Here is a 27,403-nt window from a genome sequence, read left to right as displayed (position 1 = left end):
GGAGGTGAAGAAGGTGTGAAGCCATGAAGGAGGTGTGGCCTCAGTACCTTTTAGTATCTCTAAAGGTGTGGCCTGCATACCTGACAGACCTTGCAAAGGAGGTGTGGCCTCAGTACCTGTAAATCTCAATAAAGTAGGTGTGGCCTCAGTACCTGCCAGTCCCTTTACAGGAGGCGTGGCCTCAGTATCTGCCAGTCCCTTTAAAGTAGGTGTGGCCTAAATACCTCCCAGTCCTTGTAAAGGAGGTTTGGCCTAATTATCTGAAGTTCCTTTAAAGGAGGTGTGGCCTCGGTACCTGCCAGTCCCTTTACAGGATGCATGGCCACAGTATCTGCTAGTCCCTTTAAAGTAGGTGTGGCCTCAGTATCTGCCAGTCCCTTTAAAGGAGGTGTGGCCTAAATACCTCCCAGTCGTTGTAAAGTAGGTTTGATCTACGTATCTAAAGTTCCTTTATAGGAGGTGTGGCCTCAATATCTGCAATCCCTTTAAAGGAGGTGTGGCCTCGGTACCTGCCAGTCCTTGTAAAGTAGGTGTGGCCTCAATACTTGCCAGTCCCTTTAAAGTAGGTGTGGCCTCAGTATCTGCCAGTCCCTTTAAAAGAGGTGTGGCCTCAGTATCTGCCAGTCCCTTTAAAAGAGGTGTGGCCTCAGTATCTGCCAGTCCCTTTAAAAGAGGTGTGGCCTCAGTATCTGCCAGTCCCTTTAAAAGAGGTGTGGCCTTAATACCTGCCAATCCCTTTTAAGGAGGTGTGGCCTCAGTATCAGCAGTCCCAGTGAAGCAGACTTGCAAGATACCGAATCAAATCAGATGTAAATTATTACACTAGATTCTTTAAACTAAAACTGCCCTTTCATTGCCATTCGTCATCCAGTGAATCACATGGTCTCAGAAATAAAGACACGCCCCTACCATAAAAAATATATTTTACATTTTAACAAACCCTAATTCCTTTAAATGTAATCCTGACATCATGCCTGGAAGCGTTTTATGAAGTATGAATAACCAGTTAACATATCAGATGCCTCGCTCCTTTCATCTCGTCTCCTCTGGCCTGAATTTAAGCGTCACGCCGAAGTGCCGTCAGTGACAGCTTTGTCAACAGCCGTATTTCAGCAGAGAACAGAAGCCTTCCCTGTTTTCCGCCTCACACGCCATCTCTTCCCTGCCAAAGCACCAAACCGCATTTCTCCTGATCACATCAGCGGTGTGAAATCATCCTGAGGACAGCTCTGTGTGCTGCAGACCCACCTGAGGGCGAACAGGACGTTATCTGGGCCAAACCACTGCGAGGGTCCCGGTGGGAGGAGCCAGAGAAAAACTAGCTCTCACAACGTATCCACAGGTCGACTCGGGAGGAGCTGGCACACATCCTGTTTTCTGGAGCGAGAGTTTGATCGAGTTCAGAAAGCTAGTCTTGGATCAGTGTGGAAGGAAATGTCCCTGTTTGTCTTTTAGAGACTTACAGACTGGAATATTTTTCACTGAACGAATGATCTAAGCTCATTACTGGGATATAATTCTGTAAATATCCGTAAAAACGAAAAAATGAATATTCGTTATTTACATTAGGAGGAAAATATTACATCATTAAACAAGAACGATTCAAATCGGTCAATCGGAATAAAGTCCAACTTTTCTTAAAGTCTGTTACAGACAAACTCCGTAGAAAAGAGCAAACGAAGTAGTTAAAAGTTAAAAACGTATTCAAATCTGAACATGAGTGACGAGCTAAAGATAAATAATTGGTTAAATTCGACTTTGAACTTTGAGATTTTTGAAATAGATAAAATTGTGACAAATGGCTGAATTACTAAGAACATTAGCAAAAGTTAACTAAACACAAAAATTATTCATTTATTCATTCATTCATTCATTCATTTCCTACCGCTTATCCGAACTTCTCGGGTCACGGGGAGCCTGTGCCTATCTCAGGCGTCATCGGGCATCGAGGCAGGATACACCCTGGACAGAGTGCCAACCCATCACAGGGCACACACACACTCTCATTCACACACACACACACACACACACACACACACACACACACACACACACACACACACACACTACGGACAATTTTCCAGAGACGCCAATCAACCTACCATGCATGTCTTTGGACCGGGGGAGGAAACCGGAGTACCCGGAGGAAACCCCCGAGGCACGGGGAGAACATGCAAACTCCACACACACAAGGCGGAGGTGGGAATCGAACCCTCGGCCCCGGAGGTGTGAGGCGAACGTGCTAACCGCTAAGCCACCGTGCCCCCTCATTGTCAAAATTAAAAAATTGAACAAATTATAGAAATTTAAAAAAAAAAAAAAAAAAAAACTTAAATAGCCAAAAAAAAATTTAAAAATAAAGAGAAACATGACAAAAATTATTTTTGTTAATATATTAAAAATTAATATTTTTTTATTAAACCAGTAAAAAAAAGTCTAAATTGAATGAAATACATTACAGTGCAAAGGTTTGATGCAGGTGTGAAAAAATGCCGTAAACAAAGAATGCTTTCAGAAATATATATTGCTTTCAGTTTATTTCTGTGAGCAAACAAAATAAAAATCTAAATCAGATCAATATTCGGTGTTACTAACTGTTGCCTTCAAACCAGCATGACGCGATGACACGACCCCCACAAGCCCCGATCTCGACGTCACCCAGTGTGTCTGGGATCACACGGAGAGACAGAAGGACGTGAGAAAGCCGACATCCACAGGAGATCTGTGGTCAGTTCTCCAAGATGTCCGGGACGACCTACCGGCCGAGTTCCTTCACAAACCGTGTGCGAGTGTATCTAGAAGAATTGCTGCTGTTTTGAAGGCTGTTGTTTTGGTCACACCGAATATGGATGTGGTTTACATTTCTCTTTTGTTCATTCACTGTATTTTGTTCATTTATGAAAATAAATGTTGAGGGGCAGTGGTGGCTTTTAGGGGCAGTGGTGGAGCAATTGGTTAAGGCTTTGGGTTGTTGATCAGAGGATCAGGGTTCAAGGCCCAGCACAGCTAAGCTGCCACTGCTGGGCCCTTGAGCAAGGCCCTCAACCCTCCCTGCTCCAGGGGTGCTGTATCATAGCTGCCCCTGCACTCTGACCCCAACCTCCTCAGTTGGGGTATGTGAAGAAAAGAATTCCACTGTGCTGTAATGTATATGTGGTGATAATAAAGGCTTCTATGCCCCCCCCCCCATTCTATTCTATTCTAACACTACCATTTTTGAAAGCGTTCTTTGTTTACAGCGGTTTTTTTCACACCTGCCTAAAACTTTCGCACAGTACCGTCCGTGAATAAAAACGTAAACGAATCGTGATACCGAGCAAACAGAGCAGGATTTGCTTTTAAATGATTAAATCAGGCTAGAAAGGAGCCGCGAACTTAACGTTCTCTCGTTAACGTCGAACACGTTTCGCTCCGCCGCGTAAATCCCTCCGTCGGCTTCGTCCGCTCTTATTATTACTCTGAATTATCGCAGCACATGAAATCCAGATTAATCTCTGTGAACGCTCTCGCCGCTCGTCTTTTAAAAAATGGCCTCCTTCGTGTCTCGGAAGAGGAAGAAGATGAAGAAAGCCTGTCAGGGTTTGTGATAAATGTAAACGATAAATTTAAACAGGGAGGGAGGGAAAGAAAAGGGAGAGAGGAGAGAAGGGCAGAGAAATAGAGAAGAAGAGAAGAGAAGAGAAGAGAAGAGAAGAGGAATTTCTCCTGATGAATTAGTTAGTCCACTTTCCGCTGCCAGACCGTTAATTTATGAGAGTGCAAACTCGCGAGTGTTTGCCTTGGCCTCCCTGCCCACTCCCTCGATGACTGCAAAATGAAATATGGAGGCGGCGCGTTACTGTTTTATTTATTTCCGAGCCTGCGGCTATTTGTTCTAGCGCTAATCCTCAAGAGTGCCGTAGCGGAGCTCGATTTCTGCACGTAGTAATAAAAATAATTTTTTACAGACCGAGCCTAATGGTGGAAATGTCACTTTGGTGACTCTTTCCTGCCCCTGCGCCGATCGTAACTCCACAAACCTTCCTTTTTATTCGCCGTTTTAAAAGGAGTAGAGGGAATGAAGGTGCTAGCTTAACTTTTGTTCAGTGTTTGGACATAGAAGGTGGTCCAAATGTCAGCGAGTAAACTCTGGCAGCCTTCAACACTGTTCCTCAGGAGTGACCTGCCTCAGATCATTCATCGTCTCTACAGTACACACACACACACACACACACACACTCAGAAAGCACACACACATACATGCTCAGGGTTTGGTGGCAGTTGTGGCACAACTGGTTAAGGCTCTGGGTTGTTGGTCGGAAGATCTGGGTTCAAGCCCCAGCACAGCCAATCTGCCACTGCTGGGCCCTTGTGAAAGGCCCTCAACCCTCCCTGCTCCAGGGGCACTGTATCATAACTGCCCCTGCACTCTGACCCCGACCTCCTCAGTTATGGTATGTGAAGAAAAGAATTCCACTGTGCTGTAATGTGTATGTAGTGATAATAAAGGCCCCCCTTTCTATGCCACCCATGTACATGCAAACAAGCGTGGAAACAAGCACACACACTCAGAAAGCACACACACATATACACGGTCAGGGGAAACACACACAGTGTGGTGGCAGTTGTGGCGCAACTGGTTAAGGCTCTGGGTTGTTGATCAGAGGATTGGGGTTCAAGGCCCAGCACAGCCAATCTGCCACTGTTGGGCCCTTGAGCAAGGCCCTCAACCCTCCCTGCTCCAGGGGTATGTGAAGAACACTGTGCTGTAATGTATATGTGGCGATAATAAAGGCCCCCCTTTCTATGCCACCCATGTACATGCAAACAAGAGTGTGAACACACACACTTTACTTTCCTACTTGTAATCAGTTCTATTCTTTTTGACGTCCTGGTGAAGAACGCACCGAGGATTAAACTCTGCCTTTAGCTCCACCTTTAGCTCATAGCGTTTAATATGAAAGTGTTTAAATGGAGCTCAGGGATGGAGGAAACCATGAAACGTATATCTCACCTTTGTAGAGTAAGCTGAGACATCTGCATCTTCGTAACGCTGTAACTTCCTTTCCGGGTTCCACACATTTCTGTAGATATTCTGTAGAGTGTCAGGTTACTGACTACTGAAGTGTTCAGTGTAATCAATAATGCAAATAACACTAGGGTGTGAAAAGGTGTGTCAGGATGGATGTGTGTGTGTGTGTGTGTGTGTGTGTGTGACTGAATTCCTGCCGAGTTCAGGGTAAGGCCAGGCCTCTGCTGGAGTGTGTGGAGTGTTCATTAATTACAGGAAGTGACAGTGGGCCGGCGGGCTGCAAGTGATGCCTACTGAGCAGCAGGAGGGTTCACACACACCACTACTTACTCAGAATACTCAGAGATTTCTCTATCTCTCTATCTCTCTATCTGTCTGTCTGTCTGTCTTTCTGTCTCTCTCTCTCTCACACACACACACACACACACACACACACACACACACACACACACACACACACACACATACACACACACACAGACACACACACGTTTGTACACTTACATGCCTGCACATACATACTGAACTCATATCCTCTCACTCACTGTGTGTGTGTGTGTGTGTGTGTGTGTGTGTGTGTGTGTGTGTGTGTGTGTGTGTGTGTGTGTGTGTGTGTGTGTGTGTGTGTCGCCGTAAGGTGACCTGTGGATGTTGAGGACAGACTGCCTCTTGCTGGGGTCCTCAGAGCTCCTGCCGGGCGTCCTTTGATCTGCCTGATGAATAATGAATAACAAATGACAGCAGGCACATGGCCCATGGCTCTCAGTGTGTGTGTGTGTGTGTGTGTGTGTGTGTGTGTGTGTGTGTGTGTGTGTGTGTGTGTGTGTGTGTGTGTGTCCCAACTTTCTCCTCTTTGAGCGGGTGAAGGCCTCATGTCAGCCCCCCGCGTCCGGTTTATAGACGAGGGTGTGAGAATGTGTTGTGCAAGCTTGAGAGTGCGTGATAGAAGTTTGGCGTCCATGCCGGGGTCAGGTAGGAGTCATCCGCAAAGGTCAGAGGTCACAGTGCACACATTCAGTCTAATTCGGTTTTATTTGTGTCACGCTTTTAACAATGAAAATCGTCACACGACAGATTATTCATAGAAATCTATAAGCACACACGATCACTGGTCCGTCTCAGGTTCACAGTAAACGGTATCGAACACTGTAGTATAGAATGGGGTCGTATATGACGGTAAAGAAAGGAGAACATGTTCAGTGAAGTTTAATAAAGTTTAATAAAGACATCGAGTCGAGCCTTAGGTATTAGTATTAAAGTTTAGTATTAAGGATTTGTGTTTAATATTCATTCACTCACTCACTCATCTTCTACCGCTTATCCGAACTTCTCGGGTCACGGGGAGCCTGTCCCTATCTCAGGCATCATGGGGCATCGAGGCAGGATACACCCTGGACGGAGTGCCAACCCATCACAGGGCACACACACACTCTCACTCACACACACACTCACACACTACGGACAATTTCCCAGAGATGCCAATCAACCTACCATGCATGTCTTTGGACCGGGGGAGGAAACCGGAGTACCCGGAGGAAACCCCCGAGGCACGGGAAGAACATGCAAACTCCACACACACAAGGTGGAGGTGGGAATCGAACCCCCGACCCTGGAGGTGTGAGGCGAACGTGCTGACCGCTAAGCCACCGTGCCCCGTGTTTAATATCATATTTCTATTATTAGTATAATATTAGAGTTCTGTATAGTAGTAAAGTTTGACATTATGATTTAGTAACAGCACCGAGTCTAATCACAATGTACAGTATTAACATTTAATATTCAAGTGTAATATTAGAATAACAGTAATAGAGTTTAATATTCCTGTATAGAATTAGAATAACAGTAATAGATTTTAATGCTCCAGTATAGAATGAGAGCTCAATAATAGAGTTTAATTCGCCAGTATATAGAGTACAGTAATAGAGTTTAGTGCTCCAGTGTATAGAGTACAGTAATAGAGTTTAGTGCTCCAGTATATAGAGTACAGTAATAGAGTTTAGTGCTCCAGTATGTATAGAATTAGAGTACAGTAATAGAGTTTAATGCACCAGTATATAGAGTACAGTAATAGAGTTTAGTGCACCAGTATATAGAGTACAGTAATAGAGTTTAGTGCTCCAGTATATAGAGTACAGTAATAGAGTTTAGTGCTCCAGTATATAGAGTACAGTAATAGAGTTTAGTGCACCAGTATATAGAGTACAGTAATAGAGTTTAGTGCACCAGTGTATAGAGTACAGTAATAGAGTTTAGTGCTCCAGTATGTATAGAATTAGAGTACAGTAATAGAGTTTAGTGCACCAGTGTATAGAGTACAGTAATAGAGTTTAATGCACCAGTATATAGAGTACAGTAATAGAGTTTAGTGCTCCAGTATGTATAGAATTAGAATACAATAATAGAGTTTAATGCACCAGTACGTATAGAATTAGAATACAGTAATAGAGTTTAATGCACCAGTATATAGAATACAGTAATAGAGTTTAATGCACCCGTATATAGAGTACAGTAATAGAGTTTAATGCACCAGTATGTATAGAATTAGAGTACAGTAATAGAGTTTAGTGCACCAGTATATAGAGTAGAGTAATAGAGTTTAATTCGCCAGTGTATAGAGTACAGTAATAGAGTTTAGTGCTCCAGTGTATAGAGTACAGTAATAGAGTTTAGTGCTCCAGTATATAGAGTACAGTAATAGAGTTTAATGCACCAGTATGTATAGAATTAGAATACAGTAATAGAGTTTAGTGCTCCAGTATGTATAGAATTAGAGTACAGTAATAAAGTTTAATGCACCAGTATATAGAGTACAGTAATAGAGTCTAGTGCACCAGTATATAGAGTACAGTAATAGAGTTTAATTCGCCAGTGTATAGAGTACAGTAATAGAGTTTAGTGCTCCAGTGTATAGAGTACAGTAATAAAGTTTAATGCACCAGTATATAGAATACAGTAATAGAGTTTAATGCACCAGTATATAGAGTACAGTAATAGAGTTTAATGCACCAGTATATATAGAATTAGAATACAGTAATAGAGTTTAATGGAGTTTCCAGTAAAAATGATGGAGCATTGTTCTACATTACCGTAGCACACTTCTATAGTAAATACTAAGTACTAATTGAAAGCGACGCCTTTACATATTAACAAATAGCTTTAGAACATTTTCTCTAGTCAGCAGCGTGGAGGCGGAGGGTGGGGTTCGACCCTGTGACCCTGTCATTTATCGAAGGAGAGGAATTTCCTATAAGGCTGATGTCCCGCCCACATTCCCTCCCCCTCATAAATCAAGCAAATTGCCCGGCGTGTTTTTGTTGGTGTGTGTGTTTATGCATTTGGATGCAAATACTGGAGCTCGGCCTCATCTATCAGCACCCCGACTCAGGAGAGAGAGAGAGAGAGAGAGAGAGAGAGAGAGAGAGAGAGAGAGAGATGACAGGAGAAGGGAGGGACGAGGGTTTAGACATTTAAATGGATGGTCCTAGCATCATTACACACCCAGACTCCTCTGAACTTTTCACTCCAGAGTACAAATAAGACCTCCTTCTGACCCTGGCCTCCTTTTTCCTGGTTTAGCCCCGCCCACTTTCCACTCTGTCTTTTATCCAGCCCCTCCCGCTGCATTTTTGAGATAGAAGCACATGATGCTAAAGTTACAGGGACACACAAGATATAAAATGTAATAAAACGATTAATAAATCTGAACAGTGAGTTCATAGTTAGATCGATGACGTGTTTATACACAAACTAGATATGATCGTAATTGTAACGTGTGGGCGGAGCTCTAAATATTTCGCAGCTCATCCTATTGGTCAAGCGCGATGACCACAGATGGATTTAAGTCCAGCTCAATGTGGAGTTAGTAAGGAAATGAGACCCTTGGGGTCGTGCTGTTGAAGGAAAGTAATCTACTCTGATGTGTACTAAGCACTCGGGACTCTTCCGTACGCTTAATTAAATAAATAAATCACAGAAAAACGTCACTATGTCATTGATTGTACCCAATTGTACAGAGTGTCCACAGAGTGGACTTGGTTCTGAAACGTCACTGATTGACCCTTTAACGGCTGCAGATTCTGCCATTTAGTGACTTGGAATAAAGAATTGGATAAAAATGGGAAAGAAATGAAAGGGAAAAAAGGACGAGGGAGAAATACATGAAGTGTTGAAGTGACACACAACATAAAGCAACACAACACAATACAACACAACACCATGGCTAGAGAGAGGGACAGTTTCACTGCAGCCTCCATCCTCTCACTGGCCTGGGTTTAACCCTGCCTAATGATACTGATTCTGAATGACAGTTCAAACACACACACACACACACACACACACACACACACACACACACACACACACACACACACACACAGAGAGCAAATGAGATCAAGACCTTCTTCACCTCAACTAGAGTGTCACCGGAATCCAGAGCCTCGATAACACTGTTGTCAACCACCATCGTAACGCACATACATGTGTGTGTGTGTGTGTGTGTGTGTGTGTGTGTGTGTGTGTGTGTGTGTGTGTGTGTGTGTGTGTGTGTGTGTGTGTGTGAAATGAAAGCGGGGCTGGATGGTTGGATTGCCACAATTTGATGGGAATAGTTTGGCAGACCCGGAGCTGAAGGGTGTCAGAGTGATGTGCTATCAGTTAGCAAAGTATGAAAGACATCTCTGTTTCATTTAAGAGAGAGAGAGAGAGAGAGAGAGAGAGAGAGAGAGAGAGAGAGAGAGAGAGAACCAGTTTCAGGGTTTTGACGTGGGCGTGTTTCTGACAGCTATAATTCTGCAGCCCACAGAGTTTCATCAGCACGAGCGCTCGCTGTAAAAGCCAAGCCTCGGGCCGTCGGCCTTTTAACTCCCCGTCGCTGACAGGCTGATTTATGAGTCCTCACATTTGTACGGATCACACGTCACTCATAACAAACTGTCAGAGTGTCACTGGGTGTGTGTGTGTGTGTGTGTGTGTGTGTGTGTGTGTGTGTGTGTGTGTGTGTGTGTGTGTGTGTGTGTGTGTGTGTGTGTGTGTGTGTGAGAGATGGCAAACTTTTACCTTCAATCTTCAGAAAGTCAAAGAAAGAAATATAATAAAAGATTTAATTTTAATATATATACCAAAATAAATGAAGACTTGTGTTATTAATATATTATTAATATATAGTAATATTAATAACAATAATAATAGATGTTTGGACAGCAAACACACTGCGGTGTGTAGAAAGTGATTAATAATAATACAGTAGATTAGAATGACAAGAATCTGCGTGGTGGGTTTGCAGTAAATGACTCAACACGGTGGTGTGATGAAGAGGAGTCACTGTTCCTGCTATAAAGTCTGCTCAGAGTAGACGTCATCACGGGTCCGCTTAGATCCGAAAACCCGAGGTCCGACCCGAGACACGAGTGGGTTCGGGTCTAAAAGTTTCACGTGTACCTCGGATATGTGGGGTATAATAATAGCGGCGTCGGGTCTCGGGTAATTTAAAACGAATGTGTTTTTTCCGAACGGACCCGAGAAGACCCGAACTACTGTATCTCGTGTGTGTGCCTCGACTCGAGTCCTTTTCCGCTTGCGACGTGTGGCTGGTGACGTGTGGCTGCCGGTAAGCTAATTTTCGTTGAAACAGACCTGTCAATCAATTCTGAATCCACTCTGTAGCCGTTACTTTACTGTAGAGTTACGCAACATTCGGTCCAGTCGGGTTAAAAAAAATTGCCAACGGGTCGGGTTTTTTTGGGTTTGTCTCGGGTCGGGTCTTTCTTAAAAAAAAAAATGAATCATGCATGTCGGGTTCGGGTAAAAAGTGATTCGGGTCACTTCTGGGCGGGTACGTTTCTTTTCTATTATATTACCCGTTTCCATTTCTAGGTACCTTTAATGTGTGAAAGTCTTATGTTCTAGCAGCTGAAACCTTCTGTAACTGAAGGCTGAAGATGCCGGAAACCTCAGCCGACACCGGAGACTCCTTCCAAACTCCTTCTTTTTTCTTCTTTGTATCAACACATTGTGTTGTGTTTATACTGTATATTATATTATGTCTCTATTCGTTTATATATTTGCATTTCTTTTTCTTTGCTGCTGTAACAGAGAAATTTCCCCATTGTGGGACTAATAAAGGTTTATCTCATGTTATCTCATCTTATCTCAGCTCATCTCATCTTATCTCAGCTCATCTTATCTCAGCTCATCTCATCTTATCTCATCTTATCTTATCTCATCTTATCTCATCTTATCTTATCTCATCTTATCTCATCTCATCTTATCTTATCTTAACTCATCTTATCTCATCTCATCTTATCTCATCTTATCTCATTTCATCTCATCTTATCTTATCTTATTTTATCTTATCTTATCTTATCTTATCTTATCTTATCTTATCTTATCTTATCTTATCTTATCTTATCTTGTATTACATAAACACATTTCACCATAACGGTGACATTAAAACACACTAATATTGATCTGCTTCTGTTATAGAAACCTAATCAACACATCTGGACCAATCAGGAGACAGAACTCAAGGTGCTGTGGTATAAACTAACAATAAAGAAGATTAATAATAATCTGTGTGTGTAGAAGCAAATTGGCCCTATTACAGTCTGTAAGTTAAACATTTATTACTGGTTACGAGCAGACGGCACTGTGTGAGTGTTCCCATGTCACACATAAGGTGCATTAGATGATGTTATTAGATGTAAATGTTATGATGTAAAATGCAGAGCAGGATTTAAAGCTCAGCACCGACACACAGCACTGACTTTAACGTGCACACGTTTGAAAGAGAGAGAGAGAGAGAGAGAGAGAGAGAGAGAGAGAGAGAGAGAGGGAGGGAGAGGAAGAGAGAGGGGGAGATAGAGAGAGGGAGGGAGAGAGAGGGAGAGAGAAAGAGAGAGAGTGAGAGATAGAGAGAGGGAGGGAGAGGAAGAGAGAGATACATAGAGAGAGACAGCCCTTCGCCCTTCTCTCCCTCTCTCTCCCCCTCCTCTTTTCTCTTTTTTTCGATCTATCTCTCGCTTCTTTCTCTCTATCTTTCTCTCTTTTTTTCTCTCTCTTCTATATATATTATTTTTATGAAGTTTTTTATATATGACAATATATCGCTATATATACATAATATATCTAGAGATATATAGAAGAGATATAGAAGAAAGAGATATGAGAGATAGTTTGCTGCCTTCAGCTAACATCTGTTGCTATAGATTCAGAGTTATTAGCCTATTGAATTCGTCTGAATATAATGTCACATTCATCATCCCACATTAAACACCCACAAACAATCGACCAACAAATGAAGGAAACGGAGCTGACACCCTCCGCCGGCGTCCAAATACCCACACAATCATCCTATAAATTTGATTAACGTATCGTTCTTCCCTTCAGCTATGATAAAGACACGTTTCTTTCTGTTAGTCGCCTGGGTTACGTATGTATGTGTGGGCGGAGCTATCGATACAGGGGTGGGACCCGTTTGGGTTAGGGGCGTGTTTGTTTTGGTGATTTTATATGTCAACATTGGCTTTCAAACATCGGAGACCGCACCTTTAAAAAACAACTATGGTTAGTTTGACATCGGGGGGGTGAACATGACGACAAGAGTGGTATTTAGTGACGTTTCAGATGCACAGTTCTCGATAATTTGTGTATTCTGGGTAAAATTAAAGGCTGCTGTACTTTTAAACACTCCTGCTGATATTTACTTTGAATATTTGCTGTTGCATAAAGTCAAGCTGATGTCCAACACACACCTACCTGGTCCTGTGTTGAAGGTTATTACTTTACTGAACTGTTTTCACTCTGTGTGTGTGTGTGTGTGTGTGTGTGTGTGTGTGTGTGTGTGTGTGTGTGTGTGTGTGTTTCAGGCGGCTGTGCGCAGGGTCACTATACAGCGCTCCTTCTCTCCGGTCCTGGTGGGCAGCGCTTTAAAAAACAAAGGCGTTCAGCCCCTGCTGGACGCTGTGCTTGATTACCTGCCGAACCCCAGCGAGGTGAACAACTACGGCATCCTGAACGACGAGTGAGTCTCAGCTCAGTACTTAGTCTGTTTCCACCTCGTCGTCTGCTCTTAAAAATCCTCTTCGTTTAAGGTTCGAGCTTTTTGTGTGAGCAGTGAGAGAAAAGTAAAGAGTCAAAGCGACCGTCGATGCCCACGTCGTAAATCCCGGTTGGCGTTAAGCGCTCCGTGAAATAGAGATTTAATGTGTTTTAATGTCATCTGTGTGGATACAGGGAATCGAGTAACAGCAGTAAGATCCTGATGGATTCAAACAGAGATGCCACAAAGCCTTTTGTGGGTTTGGCCTTCAAACTAGAGGTAAAATCTTAGAATTCTGTGTGTATTTACTAACAGTTACAATAAAGTGCTAGAAGCTGTATTCACAAATTGATTGGATAATGCTGCGTTCTCTTGTCTCTCTCTGTGTGTGTGTGTGTGTGTGTGCGCGCACAAAGGCTGGACGTTTTGGCCAGCTGACCTATGTGCGTGTGTATCAGGGCTGCCTGAAGAAGGGCGAGTACATTTACAACACTCGCACAACCAAGAGGGTGCGAGTGCAGAGGCTGGTGCGCCTGCATGCAGATCAGATGGAGGTGAGAACGTGTGTCCGTGTGTCCGTGTGTCCGTGTGTCCGTGTGTCCATGTGTCCGTGCATGATGCAGGCTCAGCTTTATTGCTTTTTTTTTGTAATGCATTGCTTTATAAAAATAATCTGCATTACATAAAAGTGACCGTACCAAGATCTGTGTGTATTTTAAAATGCCATGTCATGTATTTCCGGAAAAAAAAAAGAAGAAGAAAAATAATTTGAGGATCTCGGAACTCATCACTGCCCACGATATTCAAATAAATGAGTAGAATATATAAATAAATTTTGGAGAGTGTCACATCACTGAGTTATGGTTTTATTTCCTTTGTAATTCTAGGGTTAGGGGTTAGGGGTTAGGTTTAGGGGTTAGGGTTAGGGGTTAGGGGTAGGGGTAGGGGTTAGGTTTATGGGTTGGGGTTAGAGGTTAGGATTAGGGGTTAGGTTTAGAGTTTAGGTTTAGAGGTTTGGGGTTAGGTTTAGGGGTTGGGGTTAGGTTTTGGGGTTAGGGGTTAGGTTTAGGGGTTGGGGTTAGGTTTAGGGGTTGGGTTAGGGGTTAGGTTTAGGGGGTTGGGTTAGGGGTTTGGGGTAGGGTTAGGGGTTGGGGGTTAGGTTTAGGGGTTAGGGATTAGGGGTTAGGTTTAGGGGGTTGGGGTTAGGTTTAGGGGTTGGGGTTAGGTTTAGGGGTTGGGGTTAGGGGTTAGGTTTAGGGGTTGGGGTTAGGGGTTAGGTTTAGGGGTTGGGGTTAGGGGTTAGGTTTAGGGGTTGGGGGTTGGGTTTAGGGGTTGGGGTTAGGGGTTGGGGGTTGGGTTTAGGGGTTAGGGTTAGGGGGATTAGGGGTTAGGGTTAGGGGTTAGTCTTTGGGATTTATCTATTTTTTTTTATTACAATCTGTTTTTATTCAGATGATTTTAAATTGCCAGGAAATCTTTTATTTACTTTTCTTCAGATGTGTATAAGTTTGCACGTCCCCTGAGAAACTTCTGTATGTTTTTCCTTCTTATTATTCGAAGGATGTAGAGGAAATGTACGCAGGTGACATCTGCGCCCTGTTCGGGATCGACTGCGCCAGCGGAGACACCTTTACAGCTCGCACCAGCACCAACCTCTCGATGGTACGCTAAACTCTACATGTAATACACGTGGTGCAGATTTCCTGACAGATTTAAAATAATTGCTTATACAGCGTTAGAATATTTAATTAAGTCAGAAAGCCGAGACTCAGGATTCGAACGTTGTACTTTATACTGAATGTGTAAAAATGACCTTGAGTTTATTCTGTGTGCTGAACAGGAGTCTATACATATCCCTGAGCCGGTCATCTCAATGGCTATAAAACCAGTTAATAAAGTAAGTGCTGCATTTAGGTTTATAACGCTGACACGTACATAAACATAAAACATACAGCACGTAACGATGTGTCCTCCGGTTCCTTTAGAACGACTTGGACAAATTCTCCAAAGGCATCAACCGCTTCACCAGAGAGGATCCCACTTTCAGGGTGCAGTTTGACACGGAGAGCAAGGAAACCATTATCTCAGGCATGGGAGAGTTGCATCTGGAAATCTACTCCCAGGTACAGCATGACATCCCTTAAATAATTCAATTAATATTTCATAGAGTTTAGTGCACCAGTATATAGAGTACAGTAATAGAGTTTAGTGCTCCAGTATGTATAGAATTAGAACACAGTAATAGAGTTTAATGCACCAGTATATAGAGTACAGTAATAGAGTTTAATGCACCAGTATATAGAGTACAGTAATAGAGTTTAGTGCTCCAGTGTATAGAGTACAGTAATAGAGTTTAGTGCTCCAGTGTATAGAGTACAGTAATAGAGTTTAGTGCACCAGTATATAGAGTACAGTAATAGAGTTTAATTCGCCAGTGTATAGAGTACAGTAATAGAGTTTAGTGCTCCAGTATGTATAGAATTAGAATACAGTAATAGAGTTTAATGCACCAGTATATAGAGTACAGTAATAGAGTTTAGTGCACCAGTATATAGAGTACAGTAATAGAGTTTAATGCACCAGTATATAGAGTACAGTAATAGAGTTTAGTGCACCAGTATATAGAGTACAGTAATAGAGTTTAGTGCACCAGTATATAGAGTACAGTAATAGAGTTTAGTGCACCAGTATATAGAGTACAGTAATAGAGTTTAGTGCACCAGTATATAGAGTACAGTAATAGAGTTTAATGCACCAGTATATAGAGTACAGTAATAGAGTTTAGTGCACCAGTATATAGAGTACAGTAATAGAGTTTAGTGCACCAGTATATAGAGTACAGTAATAGAGTTTAATGCACCAGTGTATAGAGTACAGTAATAGAGTTTAGTGCACCAGTATATAGAGTACAGTAATAGAGTTTAATGCACCAGTGTATAGAGTACAGTAATAGAGTTTAGTGCACCAGTGTATAGAGTACAGTAATAGAGTTTAGTGCTCCAGTATATAGAGTACAGTAATAGAGTTTAGTGCTCCAGTATGTATAGAATTAGAGTACAGTAATAGAGTTTAGTGCACCAGTATATAGAGTACAGTAATAGAGTTTAGTGCTCCAGTATGTATAGAATTAGAATACAGTAATAGAGTTTAATGCACCAGTATATAGAGTACAGTAATAGAGTTTAGTGCACCAGTATATAGAGTACAGTAATAGAGTTTAGTGCACCAGTATATAGAGTACAGTAATAGAGTTTAGTGCTCCAGTATGTATAGAATTAGAATACAGTAATAGAGTTTAATGCACCAGTATATAGAGTACAGTAATAGAGTTTAATGCACCAGTATATAGAGTACAGTAATAGAGTTTAGTGCTCCAGTGTATAGAGTACAGTAATAGAGTTTAGTGCTCCAGTGTATAGAGTACAGTAATAGAGTTTAGTGCTCCAGTGTATAGAGTACAGTAATAGAGTTTAGTGCACCAGTATATAGAGTACAGTAATAGAGTTTAATTCGCCAGTGTATAGAGTACAGTAATAGAGTTTAGTGCTCCAGTATGTATAGAATTAGAATACAGTAATAGAGTTTAATGCACCAGTATATAGAGTACAGTAATAGAGTTTAGTGCACCAGTATATAGAGTACAGTAATAGAGTTTAGTGCTCCAGTGTATAGAGTACAGTAATAGAGTTTAGTGCTCCAGTATATAGAGTACAGTAATAGAGTTTAGTGCTCCAGTATGTATAGAATTAGAGTACAGTAATAGAGTTTAATGCACCAGTATATAGAGTACAGTAATAGAGTTTAGTGCACCAGTATATAGAGTACAGTAATAGAGTTTAGTGCTCCAGTATGTATAGAATTAGAGTACAGTAATAGAGTTTAATGCACCAGTATATAGAGTACAGTAATAGAGTTTAGTGCACCAGTATATAGAGTACAGTAATAGAGTTTAATGCACCAGTATATAGAGTACAGTAATAGAGTTTAGTGCTCCAGTATGTATAGAATTAGAATACAATAATAGAGTTTAATGCACCAGTACGTATAGAATTAGAATACAGTAATAGAGTTTAATGCACCAGTATATAGAATACAGTAATAGAGTTTAATGCACCAGTATATAGAGTACAGTAATAGAGTTTAGTGCACCAGTATATAGAGTACAGTAATAGAGTTTAATGCACCAGTATGTATAGAATTAGAGTACAGTAATAAAGTTTAATGCACCAGTATATAGAATACAGTAATAGAGTTTAATGCACCAGTATATAGAGTACAGTAATAGAGTTTAATGCACCAGTATGTATAGAATTAGAGTACAGTAATAAAGTTTAATGCACCAGTATATAGAATACAGTAATAGAGTTTAGTGCACCAGTGTATAGAGTACAGTAATAGAGTTTAATGCACCAGTATGTATAGAATTAGAGTACAGTAATAAAGTTTAATGCACCAGTATATAGAATACAGTAATAGAGTTTAGTGCACCAGTGTATAGAGTACAGTAATAGAGTTTAATGCACCAGTATGTATAGAATTAGAATACAGTAATAGAGTTTAATGGAGTTTCCAGTAAAAATGATGGAGCATTGTTCTACATTACCGTAGCACACTTCTATAGTAAATACTAAGTACTAATTGAAAGCGACGCCTTTACATATTAACAAATAGCTTTAGAACATTTTCTCTAGTCAGCAGCGTGGAGGCGGAGGGTGGGGTTCGACCCTGTGACCCTGTCATCCATCGAAGGAGAGGAATTTCCTATAAGGCTGATGTCCCGCCCACATTCCCTCCCCCTCATAAATCAAGCAAATTGCCCGGCGTGTTTTTGTTGGTGTGTGTGTTTTATATTGCCATTTGGATGCAAATACTGGAGCTCGGCCTCAATCTATCAGCCCAAAAACCCCGACGTTCAGGAGAGAGAGAGATGGGAGAGGAGAGAGAGAGGAGAAGGAGAGGAGAAGAGAGAGAGACGAGAGAGAGGAGGAGAGTAAACAGGAGAAGGGAGGGACAGGGTTAGGACATTAAATGGATGGTCCTAGCCGGATCATTACACACCCAGACTTCCTCTGAACTTTTTCACGGTCCAGCAGTACAAATAAGACCCTCCGTCTGATCCCTGGCCCTCCCTTTTTACCTGGTTTAGCCAACGGCCCACTTCGCACTCATGGTCACGTTTATCGAAGCCCCCTTCTAGCAGCCCTCCCGCTGCATTTTGAGATAGAAGCACATGATGCTAAAGTTACAGGGACCCACAAGATATAAAATGTATAAAACGATTAATAAATCTGAACAGTGAGTTCATAGTTAGATCGATGACGTGTTTATACACAAACTAGATATGATCGTAATTGTACGTGTGGGCGGAGCTCTAAATATTTTCGCAGCTCATCCTATTGGTCAAGCGCGACGACCACAGATGGATTTAAGTCCAGCTCAATGTGGAGTTAGTAAGGAAATGAGACCCTGGGGTCGTGCTGTTGAAGGAAAGTAATCTACTCTGATGTGTACTAAGCACTCGGGACTCTTCCGTACGCTTAATTAAATAAATAAATCACAGAAAAAAACGTCACTATGTCATTGATTGTACCCCAATTGTACAGAGTGTCCCACAGAGTGGACTTGGTTCTGAAAACGTCACTGATTGACCCTTTAACGGCTGCAGATTCTGCATTTAGTGACTTGGAATAAAGAATTGGATTAAAAATGGGAAAGAAATGAAAGGGAAAAAAGGACGAGGGAGAAATACATGAAGTGTGAAGTGACACACAACATAAAGCAACACAACACAAATACAACACAACACCATGGCTAGAGAGGGACAGTTTCACTGCAGCCTCCATCCTCTCACTGGCCTGGGTTTAACCCTGCCTAATGATACTGATTCTGAATGACAGTTCAAACCACCACACCACACACACAACACACACACCCACACACACACACACACACAACACACACACAGAGAGCAAATGAGATCAAGACCTTCTTCACCTCAACTAGAGTGTCACCGGAATCCAGAAGCTCGATAACACTGTTGTCAACCACCATCTAACGCACATAACCTGTGTGTGGTGTGTGGTTGGTGTGTTGTGTGTGTGTGTGTGTGTGTGTGTGTGTGTGTGTGTGTGTGTGTGTGTGTGTGTGTGTGTGTGTGTGTGTGTGAAATGAAGCGGGGCTGGATGGTTGGATTGCCACAATTGATGGGAATAGTTTGGCAGACCGGAGCTGAAGGTGTCAGAGTGATGTGCTATCAGTTAGCAAAGTATGAAAGACATCTCTGTTTCATTAAGAGAGGAGAGACGAGGAGAGAGAGAGAAGAGAGAAAGGAAGAGAGGAGAGAGAGGGAGAGAGAGAGAGAACCAGTTTCAGGGTTTTGACGTGGGCGTGTTTCTGACAGCTATAATTCTGCAGCCCACAGAGTTTCATCAGCACGAGCGCTCGCTGTAAAAGCCAAGCCTCGGGCCGTCGGCCTTTTAACTCCCCGTCGCTGACAGGCTGATTTATGAGTCCTCACAGTTGTACGGATCACACGTCACTCATAACACACTGTCAGAGTGTCACTGGGTGTGTGTGTGTGTGTGTGTGTGTGTGTGTGTGTGTGTGTGTGTGTGTGTGTGTGTGTGTGTGTGTGTGTGTGTGTGAGAGAGATGGCAAACTTTTACCTTCAATCTTCAGAAAGTCAAGAAGAATATAATAAAAGATTTAATTTTAATATATATACCAAATAAATGAGACTTGTGTTATTAATATATTAGTAATATATAGTAATATTAATAACAATAATATAGATGTTTGGACAGCAAACACACTGCGGTGGTGTAGAAAGTGATTAATAATAATACAGTAGATTAGAATGACAAGAATCTGCGTGGTGGGTTTGGCAGTAAATGACTCCAACACGGTGGTGTGATGAAGAGGAGTCACTGTTCCTGCTATAAAGTCTGCTCAGAGTAGACGTCATCACGGGTCCGCTTAGATCCGAAAACCCGAGGTCCGACCCGAGACACGAGTGGGTTCGGGTCTAAAAGTTTCACGTGTACCTCGGATATGTGGGGGTTAATAATAGCGGCGTCGGGTCTGGGGTATTTTAAAAGGAATGTTTTTTTCCGAACGGTCCCGAGAAGACCCGAACTACTGTATCTCGTGTGTGTGCCTCGACTCGAGTCCTTTTCTCTCTTTTCCAGCTTGCGACGTTGCTGTACGTGTGGCTGGTGACGTGTGGCTGCCGGTAAGCTAATTTTCGTTGAAACAGACCTGTCAATCAATTCTGAATCCACTCTGTAGCCGTTACTTTACTGTAGAGTTACGCAACATTCGGTCCAGTCGGGTTAAAAAAAATTGCCAACGGGTCGGGGTTTTTGGGTTTGTCTCGGGTCGGGTCTTTCTTAAAAAAAAAAATGAACCATGCATGTCGGGTTCGGGTAAAAAGTGATTCGGGTCACTTCTGGTCGGGTACGTTTCTTTTCTATTATATTACCCGTTTCCATTTCTAGGTACCTTTAATGTGTGAAAGTCTTATGTTCTAGCAGCTGAAACCTTCTGTAACTGAAGGCTGAAGATGCCGGAAACCTCAGCCGACACCGGAGACTCCTTCCAAACTCCTTCTTTTTTCTTCTTTGTATCAACACATTGTGTTGTGTTTATACTGTATATTATATTCGTTTATATATTTGCATTTCTTTTTCTTTGCTGCTGTAACAGAGAAATTTCCCCATTGTGGGACTAATAAAGGTTTATCTCATGTTATCTCATCTTATCTCAGCTCATCTCATCTTATCTCAGCTCATCTTATCTCAGCTCATCTCATCTTATCTCATCTTATCTTATCTCATCTTATCTCATCTTATCTTATCTCATCTTATCTCATCTCATCTTATCTTATCTTAACTCATCTTATCTCATCTCATCTTATCTCATCTTATCTCATTTCATCTCATCTTATCTTATCTTATCTTATCTTATTTTATCTTATCTTATCTTATCTTATCTTATCTTATCTTATCTTATCTTATCTTATCTTGTATTACATAAACACATTTCACCATAACGGTGACATTAAAACACACTAATATTGATCTGCTTCTGTTATAGAAACCTAATCAACACATCTGGACCAATCAGGAGACAGAACTCAAGGTGCTGTGGTATAAACTAACAATAAAGAAGATTAATAATAATCTGTGTGTGTAGAAGCAAATTGGCCCTATTACAGTCTGTAAGTTAAACATTTATTACTGGTTACGAGCAGACGGCACTGTGTGAGTGTTCCCATGTCACACATAAGGTGCATTAGATGATGTTATTAGATGTAAATGTTATGAGTAAAATGCAGAGCAGATTTAAAGCTCAGCACCGACACACAGCACTGACTTTAAACGTGCACACGTTTGAAAGAGAGAGAGAGAGAGAGAGAGAGAGAGGGAGAGAGAGGAGAAGAGAGAGAGAGATGAGAGAGAGAGGAAGAGGAGGGGGAGATAGAGAGAGGGAGTGAGAGGGAGGGGAGAGAGAAGATTTTGTGTAGAGGTGAGAGATAGAGAGAGGAGGGAGGGAGAGGCAGAGGAGAGATTTTACATAGAGCGAGAGACAGCAAGAGAGAAGGAGAGAGAGAAGAGAGGAGACAGAGAGGACGAGGGGGAGAGGTGGGAGAGAGAGAGAGAGAGGGCACGTGAGGGGCGATGTGTGAGAGAGAGAGGAGAGAGGGCGGGAGAGAGAGAGGAGAGGAGAGAGAGAGAGAGAGAGGGGGAGAGAGGGGGAGAGAAGAGGACAGAGAGAGAGAGAGAGGACAGAGAGAGAGAGAGCTTGACGGATGAGAGAGAGAGAAGCGAACGGAGATGTGAGAGTTTGGCTGCCGTCAGCTGAACATCTGGTTGCTATAGATCAGAGTTAATTAGTCATATTGAAGTCGTCTGAAGATAAATTCATCATCCGCATTAAACACAAACAATCTGAAAACATGAAAGGAAACGAGCTGACACACGGCCGGCGTCCAAATACATCATCCTATATGTGATTAAAAACCTACATTCAGCTGACAAACGGGAGAGAGAGAGAGAGAGAGAGAGAGAGAGAGAGAGAGAGAGAGAGAGAGAGAGAGAGAGAGAGAGAGAGAGAGAGAGAGAGAATGAATTGTCAGAAAAGCTTAAAACAAAAAGAGTGGGTGAGAGTAAAGAGGGATAAGTCTCTGAGTATGAGAACGAGATACAGACAGATATGAGAGAGAGAGAGAGAGAGAGAGAGAGAGAGAGAGAGATGACAAAAACATTCTTCTCATATTCACCTTTTGTCCTTTTCTTTGTCTGTGCTCTGATTCCCTCCATCATCACTCACTCCGTCTGATAGATGTGATGTGTGGAGCTGTGTGTGTGTGTGTGTGTGTGTGTGTGTGTGTGTGTGTGTGTGTGTGTGTGTGTGTGTGTGTGTGTGTGTGTGTGTGTGTGTGTGTGTGTGTGGATGGCTGGAGTGTATTTCTTCACTCTGATTGGTGATGATCAGACCTCGTTGATTGTGAGTGATGAGAATGCAGCAGTTAATTTCAGCTGTTGACCTTTTATTGAGTTTCATCTGTGAGCTAACAAGAGAGAGAGAGAGAGAGAGAGAGAGAGAGAGAGAGAGAGAGAGAGAGAGAGAGAGAGAGAGAGAGAGAGAGAGAGAGAGAGAGAGAGAGAGAGAGAGAGAGAATTAGACACACATTATGGCACAACATTCATCTTATTGAGTGATCAACAATGTAATATAAGAAACACATTTAAAATATCCAACAGATTCAACAGGATAATAGAAACCAGTCTCCTGATTCCTGATGATGAGCCCATACAGTTATATAAGACCAGACACACTGACCACACCCACTTCAGATGAATCTTATAGAGGCCACACCTACTAGGAATATACACCAGGGTATAGACACCAAAGCCACACCTCCTTCACAGGAACTTATAGACTTAAAAGCCAAGCCTCCTACAGTGGAACTGAGAGACTAAGGCCCCGCCTCCTACAGTGGAACTGAGAGACTAAGGCCCCGCCTCCTACAGTGGAACTGAGAGACTCTGAGGCCCCGCCTCCTACAGTGGAACTGAGAGACTCTGAGGCCCCTCCTCCTTCAGTGAAACTAACAGACTCTGAGGCCCCGCCTCCTACAGTGAAACTAACAGACTCTGAGGCCCCGCCTCCTACAGTGGAACTGAAAGACTCTGAGGCCCCGCCTCCTTCAGTGAAATCAACAGACTCTGAGGCCCCGCCTCCTACAGTGGAACTGAAAGACTCTGAGGCCCCACCTCCTTCAGTGAAATCAACAGACTCTGAGGCCCCGCCTCCTACAGTGGAAATGAGAGACTCTGAGGCCCCGCCTCCTACAGTGGAAATGAGAGACTCTGAGGCCCCGCCTCCTTCAGTGAAATTAACAGACTCTGAGGCCCCGCCTCCTACAGTGGAACTGAGAGACTCAGAGGCCCCGCCTCCTACAGTGAAATTAACAGACTCTGAGGCCCCGCCTCCTACAGTGGAACTGAGAGACTCTGAGGCCCCGCCTCCTATAGTGAAATTAACAGACTCTGAGGCCCCGCCTCCTACAGTGGAACTGAGAGACTCTGAGGCCCCTCCTCCTTCAGTGAAACTAACAGACTCTGAGGCCCCGCCTCCTACAGTGGAACTGAGAGACTCAGAGGCCCCTCCTCCTTCAGTGAAACTAACAGACACTGAGGCCCCGCCTCCTATAGTGGAACTGAGAGACTCAGAGGCCCCGCCTCCTACAGTGAAATTAACAGACTCTGAGGCCCCGCCTCCTACAGTGGAACTGAGAGACTCTGAGGCCCCGCCTCCTACAGTGAAACTAACAGACACTGATGCCCCGCCTCCTTCAGTGAAACTATCAGACTCTGAGGTCCCAACTCCTACAGTGAAATTAACAGACTCTGAGGCCCCGCCTCCTATAGTGGAACTGAGAGACTCTGAGGCCCCTCCTCCTTCAGTGAAACTAACAGACACTGATGCCCCGCCTCCTTCAGTGAAACTATCAGACTTTGAGGTCCACCTCCTTCAGTGAAATCAACAGACACTGATACCCCACCTCCTTCATTGAAACTAACAGACTCAGAGGCCCCGCCTCCTTCAGTGAAACTAACAGACTGAGTCCCCGCCTCCTTCTACATCACTCGATTATTTTATTTGTCCTCTATCTACACGGGTTCATCCGTAGCTTTCGCACATTTCTAATTCAGTTCTTTATGCGTTCCTAGTCACGAATCTGCTGTATGGATGTATGAGTATGGATATATGTATTATTATATATGTGTATTATTATTATTATATATATGTATTATTATATATGTGTATTATTATTATTATTATATATATGTATTATTATATATGTGTATTATTATTATTATTATTATATATATGTATTATTATATATGTGTATTATTATTATTATATATATTATTATTATTATTATTATTATTATTATTATTATTATTATATATATGTATTATTATATATGTGTATTATTATTATTATATATATGTATTATTATATATGTGTATTATTATTATTATATATATGTATTATTATATATGTGTATTATTATTATTATATATGTATTATTATATATGTGTATTATTATTATTATATATATGTATTATTATATATGTGTATTATTATTATTATATATATGTATTATTACCCAGCCTGCTTTGCTCTGATACTCACTCTGATGTCTGGCTACAACACCCATAATTAAACCCACAGGTTTATGCACTTGTGTCCTGCCTCATCAACCCACACATTACATTTCTTTATAAAGAAGCGAGTGATCTTCACGTCCGTTCTAACGTTCGATGATCGAGCGAGTAAAGCGCTGTGAGGACACGGCGGTGTTTGTACTTCTCGGTTCTTGAGGTGAAAAGCCTTCTGGGTAAATTCTTAACACAGACCGCAGTGTGTGTTTGATATGATAGTGTTTGACATGCCAAAACACTGAGCTGCACATCAAGCTGACAGGGACACAGTCTTCAGCACTTTAACGGCACTGTGTGTGTTTGAATGTGTCACGAGCGCTGAATGACTGCGAGCGATTGTGTTGACGTACTAGACCATTAATAACAGGATAATAAGGGCTGTTAAATGAAAATGTCTCACAGACAGAAATGTTTTCTTGACTGGTGTCAGAGCAATTACGGCTGATCGAAGCAGCGGGGATTCTGTCTGCCTCCGAAGACACACGGGAAAAAGATGGAGACAGAGAGAGAAAGAGACTCTGTTTCACAGATTTTCTTTAGCCAGCTAGCTGAGATAAGCTAACCTGACAATTTTATGTCGTATTCAAAACCGCGTACGTGAATCAAGGACAACTCTCGCTCGCTGACTAATATGAGCTAATGTCAGGATTTTTATGCCATATTCAATCATATTTACATGAGTCATGTCTACTTCTGGGGGGACACGGTGGCTTAGCGGTTAGCACGTTCACCTCACACCTCCAGGGTCGGGGGTTCGATTCCCGCCACCTTGTGTGTGTGGAGTTTGTATGTTCTCCCCGTACCACGGGTGTTTCCTCCGGGTACTCCGGTTTCCTCCCCCGGTCCAAAGACATGCATGGTAGGTAGATTGGCATCTCTGGAAAATTGTCCGTAGTGTGTGTGTGTGTGTGTGTGTGTGAATGAGAGTGTGTGTGTGCCCTGTGATGGGTTGGCACTCCGTCCAGGGTGTATCCTGTCTCGATGCCCGACGACGCCTGATATAGACACAGGCTCCCCGTGACCCGAGAAGTTCGGATAAGCGGTAGAAGATGAATGAATGATTGAATGAATGTCTACTTCTAGCTAGCAAGCTACCATGAATTTAATCTGATATGATTATTATTACTCAAAAATATTCACACCGTGCATGGCTAACTCTAGCTATTTAGCTAACATGAGTCTACCTGACTGGATCAATGAAAGGTTTTTCATATATTCATGGCTAAATCTACAAAAAACATGACAAGGATTTTATACTCAAAAATATTTACATGGCTCCTGCTGACTGATAGCTAGCTATCTGGCTAGCTAGGTAATGTAAATGATCCTGACATAATTTCTGAAAGGATTTTCTTCTATATTTAAGAATATTTATACAACCTATGGGTAACTCTAGCTAACTACCTTACAGTATGTGACAGGATTATAAAAAGGAGGTTTAAGTCACATTCAAAATGTCTTCATGTTTCCATGGCTCTATCGTAGCCAGTTAGCTAACCTGAGCTAAGGGTTAGCTGCAGATAGTTGCAATGCAGTTATTGTTGGTGATGCCGTGATTATTATTAGAACTGTTACTTTTTTGCACTGGAATAAAGGATAGAGAGAGAGAGAGAGAGAGAGAGAGAGAGAGAGAGAGAGAGAGAGAGAGAGAGAGAGAGAGAAAATGCTGATTTTATTTTCAGATTAGCTGAAGGAAACTACTAAATGGAGCAAACACACACACTTTTACACACCAGATGCCAGGCAAATGAAATGCTCACGCTGTGTGTGTGTGTGTGTGTGTGTGTGTGTGTGTGTGTGTGTGTGTGTGTGTGTGTGTGTGTGTGTGTGTGTGTGTGTGTGTGTGTGTGTGTGTGTGTGTGTGTGTAATGGTCTCCTCTATAGCGTGTTAGCCTTTGGGGAATGGAGTGTGTGTGGAGATTAAACAGACTCCAGCAATAAAGCTGTGTGTTCTCTCTCTGTACCCCTGAAGCAGTGCTGAACGTTTGGTGTGCGTGAGACGAGGCAGATCAATGTCTTACAGAGACGTGTGTGTGTGTGTGTGTGTGTGTGTGTGTGTGTGTGTGTGTGTGTGTGTGTGTGTGTGTGTGGTGGGTGGACATTATGATGTGAAAGGTAACGTTGTGTCAGATGAAGCTACAGCAATTACGCGTTCTGTGACTTTGACCTCAGCTGTATTCTTCTCTTCAGGAACTTAAGAGCTGATCTTCATTTTTGTGCAATCGCACAGTCCTGGTCTCTGTCCCAACTCTTACAACACTTAACGAGAGCCAGCAATGGCATCTAAACCGATTTTCATTGCAGAATGGAAGTCACATAAACATGGCAAACCTCGTGGAAAAATAAAAGAACCAGACAAAACCCACAACGTTGTTGGTTTACTAGACAAAAAAAAGGTCTTTGGTTTTACTACTTGTGTCGGTTTATTGGATGAAAATAGGAACGTGCGTCATTTACTAGGTGAAAACATTGAAGAATGAAATCACAGAAATCTGGTGAACAAAAGCTCCGGGTCACGGGAGCCTGTGCCTATCTCAGGCGTCATCGGGCATCGAGGCAGGATACACCCTGGACGGAGTGCCAACCCATCACAGGGCACACACACACACACACACACACACA

The 27,403-nt window shown here is 42.4% G+C and overlaps 1 protein-coding gene across 1 annotated transcript; it reads left to right on the top strand.

Annotated features, from left to right (window-relative positions):
* Positions 1-12,848: 12,848 nt before the first annotated feature.
* LOC125145519 (elongation factor G, mitochondrial-like) lies at positions 12,849-15,190 on the top strand. Its single transcript, XM_047818656.1, has 6 exons — positions 12,849-13,028; positions 13,241-13,325; positions 13,463-13,600; positions 14,607-14,708; positions 14,887-14,943; positions 15,032-15,190. The coding sequence occupies exons 2-6, from the start codon at positions 13,269-13,271 to the stop codon at positions 15,188-15,190; spliced, it is 513 nt and encodes a 170-aa protein (XP_047674612.1). The 5' UTR covers positions 12,849-13,028; positions 13,241-13,268.
* The last annotated feature ends 12,213 nt before the right edge of the window (positions 15,191-27,403 follow it).

This window comes from Tachysurus fulvidraco, chromosome 9 (assembly GCF_022655615.1).
Source record: "Tachysurus fulvidraco isolate hzauxx_2018 chromosome 9, HZAU_PFXX_2.0, whole genome shotgun sequence".
In the NCBI taxonomy this organism is placed as follows: Eukaryota; Metazoa; Chordata; class Actinopteri; order Siluriformes; family Bagridae; genus Tachysurus; species Tachysurus fulvidraco.
This window is presented reverse-complemented; position numbering and strand designations above follow the sequence as displayed.